At 38.6% G+C, this 12,638-nt stretch overlaps 1 protein-coding gene across 1 annotated transcript; it reads right to left on the bottom strand.

Annotated features, from left to right (window-relative positions):
- Positions 1–1,513: 1,513 nt before the first annotated feature.
- Positions 1,514–9,504, bottom strand: LOC147176051 (homeobox protein DBX1-A-like). The gene is made up of 4 exons (XM_086074230.1): positions 8,969–9,504; positions 7,909–8,010; positions 3,117–3,322; positions 1,514–1,844 (listed from the first exon to the last, which is right to left on the bottom strand). The coding sequence occupies exons 1-4, from the start codon at positions 9,333–9,335 to the stop codon at positions 1,530–1,532; spliced, it is 990 nt and encodes a 329-aa protein (XP_085930356.1). The 5' UTR covers positions 9,336–9,504; the 3' UTR covers positions 1,514–1,529.
- Positions 9,505–12,638: the final 3,134 nt, after the last annotated feature.

The following is a 12,638-nucleotide window of genomic DNA, read 5'->3' as shown; positions in this document are numbered from 1 at the left end:
GGAGGTTTCCCTCTTCCAACACAAGCTGATTTCAATCAACAGGATCGTTATCGGGCTTATGCAGAGCTTGCTGATGAGCTGATCATATATCAGCTGTGCTGGAGAAGGGAAACATCCAAAACCTGCTGGATTCTGGCCCTCGAGGACCGAGGGTTTGCCCACCCCTGCCTTAAGGATTCCTGGGTCACCGACGTCTTTACCTTGGACCCCCATCGGCACGCCACTAGCTGGATTTCAGCAAGACGAGAGCAACCAACCAACAGCTGCAACTATGTCAGTTGCAGATATGTAGTTGTCCACAAGGTGGCAGTACGCACCCAATCATTATGTTCTATGAGTTCTCAAGCGACCTGATGCAACCTCAGAGGACAGTTTGCGCATGTTTTCGTGATGTGCAGACGGTGACAAGAGCGCCAAAAAAGAATTTTCTTTTTCATGGTCCGAGTCCTTTATGTACCTTTTGTCAAAGGTGGGCTACCATGTGTCGTTTATGATGGACTGGCTTCCGTCTGGACTACTGGAGCTCAGGCCGAGTGACAATCAAGTTCTGGCCGGTCACCTCCCTCACTATTAGGCCCTTCTCCCCGAATTGCTCACTTCAGACGGGCGGCCAACTCTAGGACACATCCTGGTGTTTCAGAACTTTTTCCGTTTACAGATGATGGAGGCCTTTGTGCACAATGGAACCTTGGTAGGGTCAAGTAAATGAGGAGATTCATTGGATTTTTCTCAAGATTTATTTTACGAAAATAAAGATAACAAATATAATCTGCTGAAAGAATTGTACTGTATCTTTAGTACTGGCAGTTAAAAATAGAGTATTCTAAAGATAGTCAATCTAAAGTTGCTCAGTATATATTTTACAAAGTGTACACAAAATATTGAACTAAATATAAAAAGTCATATACAAAACAATGTACAGAGATTAGCTGCTGATAGAATAGAGGCAATTCACAAAGGCACCAGAAGCTCTTGTGGTTTTCACCATTAACTCATTCACTGCCAATGACGGCTATAGACGTCAAAAATTCATTTGAACTATTTCTATTAGTTAAATTGTTTTCCCACTTTTAACAAGAATATAAAAACCTAGAAAAAAAGTATTGTATATTTTGAACAGATATCAAATTTGTAATTAATCATGACTTGACTATTGAATTCATGCAATTAATTACAATTACAAATTGTAATCACTTGACGTGATAAAACAAGAAAAGAAAAGAAAAGATTATTAAAAATTAGGGGCGTCAGGCGATTATTTAAAAAAAATTGTTATTAATTGCATGACTTCACTAGTTAACTCCCGAATAATCAAAATTTTTATATCTGTTCTAAATGTACAATAATCCCCCCCCCCTTAGGTTTTCATACTCTTGTTAACAAAAGTGAAAAAATAAAGTAAAACTAATAGAAATAGTTCAAATGAATTTTTGACGTCTATAGCCGTCAATGGCAGTGAATGAGTTAATCATCCTTCCAAACTGACACTAAGGCAACTGTAGTACAAAGAGTCTTTTTCAACCATGCTCTTATGAAACAGTGATTTCTTCACTCTCTGACTCTGATTGTTTACTGGACTCTGATGGAGAGGAGCGATGATGTTGGCTATGATGATGATGATGATGATGAAGATGATGTGACTCGTGGCTCGCCAACTGTCCTTGGCCGGTCGCAGCAGTCCTCTCCAGGCCGTCGTGGCAGTAAGTGCTGCCCACATCCGTGAGGTCTGGGTGGGGGTTGGTTTTGGTGGGGAGGGTCTGCTGACGGCACCCCCCTGTCGACAGCAGCTCCCTTTCTTTTGAGTTCCTCCATTTCATCCTCCGGTTCTGAAACCAGATCTTCACCTTTGGGGACAAACAAGCAAAAGGTCAGTTTGTTTGCTGTATAGATGACAACAGGTCGGTCGGGTGAAAAATGGTTGATCATTGGTTGCTAATTGTAAGGCGTCCGTGTTGACTTGAAGTATCCATTCATGTTTAATTGCTGGTCCGCACACAATTAACTCATTCACTGCCATTGACGGCTATAGACGTTAAAAATTTATTTGAACTATTTCTATTAGATTCACATTTTTGGGAGCGTGACAACCTAAAAAAATGTTATTGTACTTTTAGAACAGATATAAAATGTGTGACTAATCGTGAGTTAACTATTGAAGTCATGCGATTAATTACAATTAAAAAATTGAATTGTCTGACGCGCCCCTAATTTTTAATAATTTCCCTTTTCTTTGTTTTATTAGGGGCATCAAGCGATTAATTTTTTATTGTAATTATTCACACGACTTCACTCGTTAACAAGATTAATCACGATTATTATATCTGTTCTAAATGCACAATACATTTTTTTCTAGGTTTTCATACTCTTGTTAACAAAAGTGGAAAAAAATGTGAAACTAATAGAAATAGTTCAAATAAATTTTTGACGTCTATAGCCGTCAATGGCAGTGAATGAGTTAAATGTTAACTTGACATGTAGGTGACACATGGTACAAATCTTCATCTGAAGTGAGAAATGACCGTGTTATATTGACCATTCACATACCCAATATACAAAAGTAAATTTGAGTTCATTTTGGAATGTTTTCATCAGTGGAACAAATCGCCATGTACCGGTAATAAAGTTCAAGGGTGTCTACACAATTTTTTAAAATTAATATTAAAAGATAAGTCAACCTTAAACATTTTCATCGATATTACATTTGTGGAACATGAGTTATGCAGCAAAATCCAGCCGTTTTTATCCATCTCAGGGGACGGCCATTTTGTCACTTGCTGTCGATTGAAGATGACATCACAGGTGCTCAGGGCTCAGGCAACGACCAATCACAGCTCACCTGTTTTCTGAAACTGAGCCGTGATTGCTTGTTACCTGAGAACTGAGCAACTGTGATGTCATTTTCACTCGACAGCAAATGGCAAAATGGCCGCCTTCTGATATTGATAAAAACTGCTGGATTTCGCTGCTTAACTCATATTCCACTAACACAATATTAACCAAAATACCATATTTAGACTAGTGGGGCTGCATAAAACATATTATTGTCTTTTCTTTTTTTTTGCTGTTGACTTCCCATTTATCCAAATGCACTAAATGGCCTTTGATAGTGTATGTACCTGTGAGTCTTTGAGTCCCAGTTTACTGGCCAACTTCTTCCTCTCTGGCTTGCTGATGTACTTCTGCTTCTGGAAAGTTCTCTCCAAGGCCTTTCTCTGGAGGTCTGAGAAAACGGCTCGTCGCAGCATGCCTCGTCTCGGCTTCCCTCGAGGGACCAGGGGCCATGAAAAGGTTCCTGGGACAGGGACCACCGAGGAGGAGGAAGCTGAAGTGACACAATACGGGAAAAGAGAATTTAAAGTAAAATACAGTGACATAATAGTACATTTACAGTACATATGCTCATGTAAATATGTGATGATCGAAAACCCAGTGAAAGCTCAGAAAACATCACCAACATTTAAAAAATATTTTAGAATACAACTTACCTCAATTAGAAATTCAACAGATTTTTTTGTGTTAATTTTTTTTCCTAATGTGCAACTTTGTCATTCCAACACTGACAACATTCTAAAAATAATAATATTGTATACCATTTAAAGTTTGCCCATGCAAAACAATTTGTAGCTCAAGTCAGAAGCTACGAGGTCATCATCTGGATCCAATCCAGTTCGATCATTTCCGAGCAATTTCATTGGAAAATGTAATTCACGCATACAAATAAAATGTCACCGTACATGTTCTCTACAGAGTTATTATGATATGACTGACTTGAGCGCAGTGAGCAGTTCTTTCTCATGGTACACTGAAATAAATACAAAACATGAAATATAATAAACATATTAGAATGAAGCTTGGACCTATGCATACAGTTAAACTTTCTTTCAATCCAGTATAGTACTTTTTATTTATTTTTTACTTTTCAAGTCCAGTACATTTTAAAATACAGTTCAGTTGTATTTAACTTTGAGGTACAGAAATATATTTTCACATTTTCTTATGACCCCCCCCCTCTTTCCTATATCTAGTAGCGGTGGGAATCTTTGAATGTCTCACAATTTGATTTGATTCCGATTTTTGGGTGTGCGATTCGATTCAGAATAATTTTTCGATTAAGAACGATTTTTGATTCAAAATGATTTGATTGACTGATTGTCGCTTCAATTTATAGATGTTCAAGGAATTGTAATGATCTACTCCAATCTGACTCGCTAATGCTAATTAGTGCGCTACTCGCGGCACTTTTTTCACTCAAAAGAACGGTTCCACACTGAAAAAAATAATACTTTTATTGGAATAACTTGATCGTGACTTTTTCCTTCTACTCTCTAAGCAAGTCGGCAATGATCACGCCCACAGCGGCGCAAACGTCCATTTCTAACTGCAGTCATCTGCGAAAATGCTCAAAGAACTCCACCCATGTTTTTTTTCCCCAGCATCTTGCTACTGCTCTTACAGCTCAACTAGAAAACCCAACGTGATGTTTTCCATTCAAATCACCTTTTAGGCTCTTTTCTGTTTTTCTTTGGCTGCCTCAGCGGTTTGTCGAGCTGCGCTCCTGCTGTCAGTAGCGGGACCAAGTTGGGACTTTCATCGTCTTGACTCTGCCTCAAATAGAATTGTCCTCCCTGAAATGTGATGTTTAAAAGTCCAATTTGTCAAGTGGCGCAAACAGAGCCAATGCTAATGAGAGCGGCTCTCCAAAGCTGCGCGCACACTACCTCTAATGAAGCATGAAGGCGAATTGTATAGGCTGCAAATGCATAGAGAAAGCTGATTGTGTTTCAAAGAATTGAGTGGAGAAGGCTGTCGACATGCCAGTATATTACAGGCCCATTAAAGGCAGGTCAGTATAATGTGCTACTGTTAAAAGGTTTGAGCTGCTGGGATCTGAGAGATGTCGCCACTTATGTACTTGCCTTCATCAGCTCATGCAGATGTCACGCGCTTCGTGTTCCTGTCCAGTCATTTTTAGCATTTGCTTGAGGTGAAGTCAGGATATGTACATACAGTGTAGAAAATACACTGTCGCGATAGAATAAAATCGACCAAGTGTGTGTGCGTAGGTGTTGTGGCTCCTATTGGTCACGGTGCTGGGAGTTTTGTGAGCAGTCGGAAGAGCTTGGTGGGAAAACGAGGCACTGAGTTCCCGAGCTGGGAAGATACCCGCCTCACATTTAAGCCATGACAAACGGCACTAATATATATGGAGCGTGACAAACTGGACTAATTTGTAGATAACAACAACTGGTGCTAATGTCAGCAGTCAGATTGTCCCCTAAATAGCAAATTGGCGCAGCTGATTCCGTGCTGCCCGGGGGTATTCCATTGCTAAAAGGCTGACAAAGCTCGTCATTGACAGTACGAAATTAAATGTCCGTTTTTTTTTTACCTTCTCAAACTATACAGTACATTTTGTAGAGTGCATTTTACTTTAAACAGACTCTATTTGCTCCCACTCTAAACAGAGTCAAATTTACCCCTTGGAAGAGAGTAAAACATTCAGAGTACATTTTAGTATTTACTTTGTGAATTTGCCCATCCATTTTACTAGTTTATTATTCGTATTTATTTTTTTATTCCTTTAAAGTCACACAAGGGTTGAGCAACAAACTCACACCCTTCATTTCGGGACACTGACACGACCACCTGAGCTATGCCACTCCTAATCTTTGCTAACATCCAAACGATTTCTTTGATCTTGCAGGTACTAAGATTCCAGCTGACGCAAGCAACTCACAGTACTAGAGTTGAGCTGCATGGCTCAGCGAGTAAATTAAAACCCGAAGTTGGGGGTTTGTTCCTCTACCCTTGAGTGACTTCTTTTTTTTTTTTTACATTTTATTTTAAACCAGTAAAATTTAGTCAAAATCTCTGCTTGCAAAACTTACTTAGAAATTCTGAATGAAGAATCTTTATTAGGTTTTATTAGGAGAATAAAATACTTTGAGTAAAATTTACTCTGAATCGTGTAAATTTTAAACTCTGTTTAAAGTGGGACCATATATAGTCTATTTAGAGTAAAATTTCCTATATATAATTTACTGTGAGAGTAGATTTTACTCTAAATAGAGTATATTTGATCCCACTCTAAACAGGGTCAAATGTACACTCGGAAGAGAGTAAAATATTCAGAGTAAACTTTTCTGAAAGTATTTTTAGCGTGCACGAGAGAACTGGCCTGTGTCCCATGACAAAAAACAGGTAAAAAAATAATAATTTCACTCAGAAATTCTAAGTAAATGTTACAAGGATTTTTAAAGTACATTTTACTAGTTTTTTTTTAAGGGTTGAGGAATGAACTCACGACCTTCAGCTTGCGAGGCTACTACTCTGCCACTCCTACAGTTTGCTACTAACCAAAAGGAGACCAAAAATATAGTTTATGGTCTCTTGGCGGTACGAATCCAGCTGACACAAGTGATATACTAACACACAGTATGGCTCAGGGACTAGATTGGCTGTCTCCCAACCTGAAGTTGTGGGTTTGTTCCTCAACCCTTGAGTGATTTCATTACAAAAAAAAATATATATTTTTTTTAATTAAATGAGAATTGCCATACAATTTATTTTCCTGAACTTTCTTATGGTGTCATCCAATGTAACAACAACAACAACAACAACAACAACAACAACACTCAATTAGACAAAATAACAGGTTTAATATTCTGGCTGTAGTTTGCTTTGTGTAAAACTGCCTTGCATCACACTGAGGATTGTTTCTAATATTTGGTTACCTCTTTTAGAAAACCGGAATATTATCCTCACCTCTCAGGATGATACAGAAAGCAAAAGACAGATAACAATCATGAAATGTCGAGCTCTGGAAGTCAACACCTCTTTAGATGGTGCAGTTTTACCTTTAGCCCGTAACACTCTCGGGGTGCATGCAGTGATTGTTTATTTTTTATTTTTTTATTATCAGGGTTCATTCAAGGTTGCAAAAGGTTGCAAAGACATTGAGGCCAGGCATTCGCAAACAGTTTTAACGGAAACATTTTTTCTTGACACGTGAACATGATCAAAATTTGATGGCTACACAAATGTACGGGAAAAAAAAAATCACCAAAACGTGTGTGCCGCTTCATTGTCAATGACTTTTATTAAGGGACCAGCCAGGTGTCAGTATCGGGCTGATACCAGGTTTTATTTCAAGTTGTATCAGTACTTGCGACGCTTACACTTGTGGTCATTTTACAAGCAGGAAGTATAAATGAGAAGAATAGCAAATTGTCAATCATTTCATGGAATTTTAAGGAAAAGGGCTATATTAAGTAAGGATGGGAGACTACCGATACCAGGTATCATATTAGGCCGATGCCAGACTTTATTTCAAGGTATCGGTCCAGTATCAGTCGCCCTCTTGTAACTGTTTCACGATCAGTAACTAGAAATTAGAAGAATAGAAAGTTGCTTTTAAATTCAAGTAATTCTCAGGGAAAATACTAAAGAGGGACATAAATATATTTCTTTAAAATGAACTCGTTTTTTTGTGGGGGACATTTAATGTATCAAAAGTACTAGTGGCATCAGTAATTAGCATCGGTATCGTTGACTACTCGAGAGTTGTGTGCTCGTGTTTGGTGTCAGTCTGAAAAAAAAAAGTTATATCAAACATTCCTACTTTTCTTATGATATTAAAAACCTGTGTCCCCGTTAGTGGTGTTATGTTTTCAGTGACCACGTCAATTAAAAAGTATGCGGTTTTCTGACTTAGAAAAAACATGCAAGTCCCACTTATGCCATCGTGAACTATTACCCAGTTCTAGTAATGTACTACAATGTACTGTAATGTGAGAACTGGGACATTGGATAAATCTAGCATTAAAACATGTAATGTAAGGGTGTAATAATAATGCAATGAATATTTCAGTTCTTGGCTGCCTGCGTGAATTTGTGAAGGACTCCCACCTGTGAAATAGGAAGCTCTGATGAAAGGATGAAGACTTGCATCCAAGAATGGCAGCGGGAAGGATTTTGTTTGCAAACCGTGGACCGGAGGAGAAGAGCAACCTGGAAAACATTTACAGGGCTTAAGTCAAAGTCATGCTGCATGTGAGGGTTGCTTATGATTGTGAAGCCATTTTAATATATACAGTCGCACGTATTAACATAACAAGACACCTGTATTTTTTTCAACAATGGACTTTTTACTTCTTGTACATGAAGCAATATGGAAGTGCATAACCTTGACTGATAAGCCTGCTGGGAACAGATTGCTTGCTTTCCTGTCTAGCTGACCCTCCTTTTCTCCTCCCAATACCTAACCAGGCTGCATAACATTTTTCCCATGATAATTTACTGCGCACACTCGCACAGATCACTTCTTGTAGACAGCTCTGTAAGACTTGTGTATATTTGAAGCTTCAAATATAAAGACACCCAAAAGACAAATTGTTTTCCAGACTGTTTTATTCATCTCACCTAACTACAGAAAATTCCACAACACCCTCACAGTTTTTTGTTGCATTTTTAAAACGTGACGCAGGGATATCAATACAATTCAGCTTCACTGTGCTTTACACATTGTTTCAATGTATTTGTACATGGTAGACTTATACAGTAGTAGAATTTGAAAGTATATTTGTATTCAAGTTAATTTTGCAAACAATTATCAGCTTACTTATTGGTAATCGACGTCGGCACTTTCTAAATGATTGGTTTAGGTATCGGTTGAAAATAGCATTATCGTGCATCCCCAGCTGCCACCTTTAAGTATTAATTAGATATTATTAGTAGCACCTGTGCCCCTAATCATGAGTAGGTCTTGAATTCAACATGCTCAGAAAGTCAAAAGAGATTTTGATATTATAACAAATCTATAATTTTATAAATAAATACATACATGTAAACATTATATCTTATGATGAATTGATACACAAAATACGGTCTTTATAAATCTGACAAAATGTGCATGAATATATAAAATATAAACATACTGGATGACAATTGAATATCCATCAATACTCACCACTCCGGGTGGACGGTGCCAGTATGGCGCTGACGCCGAACTTGAGACAGCTCGAGGCCGGACATGCGGACTGTGTGGAGCCGCCACCGCCGTGGTTCGGCTGCCCGGAGCACGGAAACACAGAAACGCTCGGTCCCAACGCCCGGGGTGAGGCGCCCTCCTCCGGGCTCATCGAGAGGACGTCCCCGGGGTGAGCGGCCGAGAACGTCCGCTGTATGTAGCTGTACGCCGGTTGGCTGATTCGGAGGAGATCTTCCACGCGGTAGCCCAAGGGCGGCGACCGGGGGAGAGGAGATGTCAGGGCGGCCGGAGGACGCAGCAGGTCCGGGTAGAGAGGATGGGGCAAGGCGCTGCACGGGAACATCATGGCTGGCCCTTGCTCACAACTAGCTTGTTCACCCTTGGCCAAATCACAGTCGTCGTCAACCGGTGTAACAGCAACTTATTGGGTGTTGGTTTGGCAACTTTTATAGAAGCGACTTTGGCTCACAAGTTCGACGCCCGGCCCATCATCCGAGTGGATGAGGCTGCGAGAAGGTCCATCATCAGGGATTGGTCAACACGTCTCTGCTCCTGGCCTGATTGGACTTGAGACCAGCAAGTAGGGGGATAAGCAAGTAGGGGGACCCCCCCCCCCCCCCCTCCTTCTTATTCAAACTTTATGGACTGACTTGTTAGCCCGGGGCGATATTTGAATGATAAAAGATGAACGGGTCATTCCAGAAATTGTGGATCATTTTGCCACCATTTTGGGGAAAAAACGATCATCTATTTTAGGTACAGTAGTTTTAAGAAAAACGGGCAGTAAACCCGAATTGAATGAATCAAATATAATTTAATTCGTCTGGCTAACCTGGTATTTTGCTGTGTTTTCCAGATAAGGCATGAAATACATTAAAAAAAAAATGCACTTCTTTAAATCATTGACAATTAAATGTAGGTTATGTTTATTAAATCATTGCAAATGTGATTTTTCTTAAATCGGGTGTTAGGTGGTGCTAAGATAGTTGTTCAAGAACAAACTTTGCAATATAAAATTCTAATTCAAATCTCTTTTTCTGTAATAAGATTGCACTGTACAGTACAGTACTGTACAAACTCCATTACGGTTTTAAAAAACACACACACTCGCACACATTGAAGAAATGTCAATTAGTTTGATTCTGAATCAGAGCTAAGCATTCTTTCTTCTATCTAAAACTGCTATATATATATATAGATAGATAGATAGATGGATAGTTGGATAGTTGGATAAATAGAGAGAGAGAGAGAGAGAGAGAGAGAGAGAGAGAGAGAGAGAGAGAGAGAGAGAGAGAGAGAGAGAGAGAGAATTTAAATATAATTTTTCATGAGTTTCTTACCAACATGTTTGAGGTGGTAGGTGGACAAAAGAGCTTTTTAAAAGAGTTGATGTGGGACTGAAGGCATAAGTCCCAGGGGGCACGTGACAAGAGGCGTGACTAATGGTATTTCATTCTGTCTATCATCCTTAAATTTAATCATTTAACAAACAGGAAATCTTAATCAGTGCAAAAAATTCGGTTTATTTAGACTCATGTTTATTGTCTATATAGCCCCAGCCCCACCCCCAAATATTTATTTATCTTGTCTTTATGTCCAATTGAATACAATTTATATCTGGAATACAAACAGCTATTAAGTTCCATTTATTTTGTTTTAAACAACACTTTGACATATTTACTAATGTATGATTAACTTGACTGAATAGCCCATGGTTGGGTATTACTGATCTGTTATGCTTTTGAAACGTGTATACAAATGTCAATTTGGACATTTGAAGCAAGTTACCTCATGATTAAATTCAGTAGTCATTCATAATTCACAATATGACAAAAAAACTGAAAAAACAAACAAACAGAAAAAAAATAACTTTTGAAAAAACAGATATACGCTAGAAGCGAGAGGTGAGCAAGGAGTGGTTGTAGAAAAAAATGCATATAAATAAATTAAATATAAGAGAAGGTTTAATGAGCTGAAATTCTCTTAACAAGCAAATGTCTAAAATTGAAAACCTTCTCAAGTTATTGAGGCAAACAGATACACTGGCAATTAAATAATTTTAATAGGCTATTCAAAACGCTAAATCCAAAAGTCCAAAACAAGATTGAAAGTACAAAAGCTAAACTGGGAATACATTTACTAACCAAGGAAACACAATGTGACATGTACATGACATGGACAATGAACCGACAAGGACTGAACGAAAGCAGGGAATTAAATACACACAACCAGCCGAGACAATGAGAGACACCTGGAAAAGTCACACGTGGCTGAGGGAGCTGATTGGATGCCCCAAGTGACCGGATGACGAGCACAGGTGGACATGAATGAATGATGAGGCAGACAATGCCTGTGTCCAAATTCACATGGCCTGGGTCCTCGGAAAACCGAATTTGGCGGCTGCATGACGTCACTCCCGGCGTGACTCGACAGCACGCACGGACTTATGACTGATGTAAACATGAATGGATTGTCGGTCAACGTACTACTGACAAGCAGTATTGACAATCCATTCATATATAAATAAGTCCGTGCGTGCTGTCAAGTCGAGTCGGGAGTGACGTCATGCATTTGGACACAGGCAATGACAACAGGAACACATGACAACTAAAATCCAACCAAACCAAAAGTAACACACATGGATCATGATATGACATCTCATTTTTATCATTTCATACATACAAAATTTAAAATCAATTTTCCATATAAATATTAAAGTCTGAGACATTTTCATAGCAAGAAAGAAAAATGACAAACAATGATCATATATGTATTGATACTCAATTATAAAAAGGGATCCATTAAAAAAACATAAAAATTACTATTTTTTAATTACGTACAGTTAAAAACAGCATTTATAATAGCGAGATAAATACAAGGAACACCAAACAATGATAAGCATGATGTTAGTGATACACTATGACATGCAGTACAGTATAACATTGACAATAGTGACTGTACACATTTCGGACATATAAAAAAAAAAGTAGTGTAAGTTTTCTACATTACTCATTACGAGGGTATTATGATGAAAGGATCCACTCTTCAACAAAAGGAGGCAATCATTAAATGTGCAGCTGATTCGCTAAGCACCTGACCTGCTGCGAAACGTGACACTTTAGCCAAAACTTTTTTTTCAAAGGGAGAGAAGGAGAAATTATTATGTTCAAAGCATTTTATTCCTTCACAAAATCCCTCTTTTGTATTGAAGTGGAGCAGATGGTTCTCTGGGAGGGAAAATGGACATCAGCAGAACTAATTTCTCCTCCTGGGTCGAAAAACTGAACAGCCTGCTCCGAGATTCTTAACAAACGTAACAGCTGTTAGTGAATTAAACACCAGTCGAGACTCATTTGAAAGCTCTTTGCTTGTCCAAGTTCTCCAACATTAACCCTCCCCTAGAACTGCAGCCTCTATAGATAACACATGCAAAGAAGGTCACACTACTGAGGCTGTGTGTGGAGGGATGTAATAGCTGTTTAATACTCATGCCAATGCATTAATTTGTGATTCCTCTTAATGAGCAAATTGATGGAGGGTAACTTGAAGGCCAAGCATGACAGAAGACAACACAAGGACTGTAAAACTGATGACGAGAAAATATTGTTTATTTTCCAAATATGTTCGTAAAGATGACTAGATTAAAATA

Source organism: Leptonotus elevatus, chromosome 4 (assembly GCF_054856555.1).
Source record: "Leptonotus elevatus isolate MCC_2025b chromosome 4, RoL_Lele_1.0, whole genome shotgun sequence".
In the NCBI taxonomy this organism is placed as follows: domain Eukaryota; kingdom Metazoa; phylum Chordata; class Actinopteri; order Syngnathiformes; family Syngnathidae; genus Leptonotus; species Leptonotus elevatus.
The sequence above is the reverse complement of the archived record's forward strand: the minus strand, read 5'-3'. Positions and strand labels throughout refer to the sequence as shown.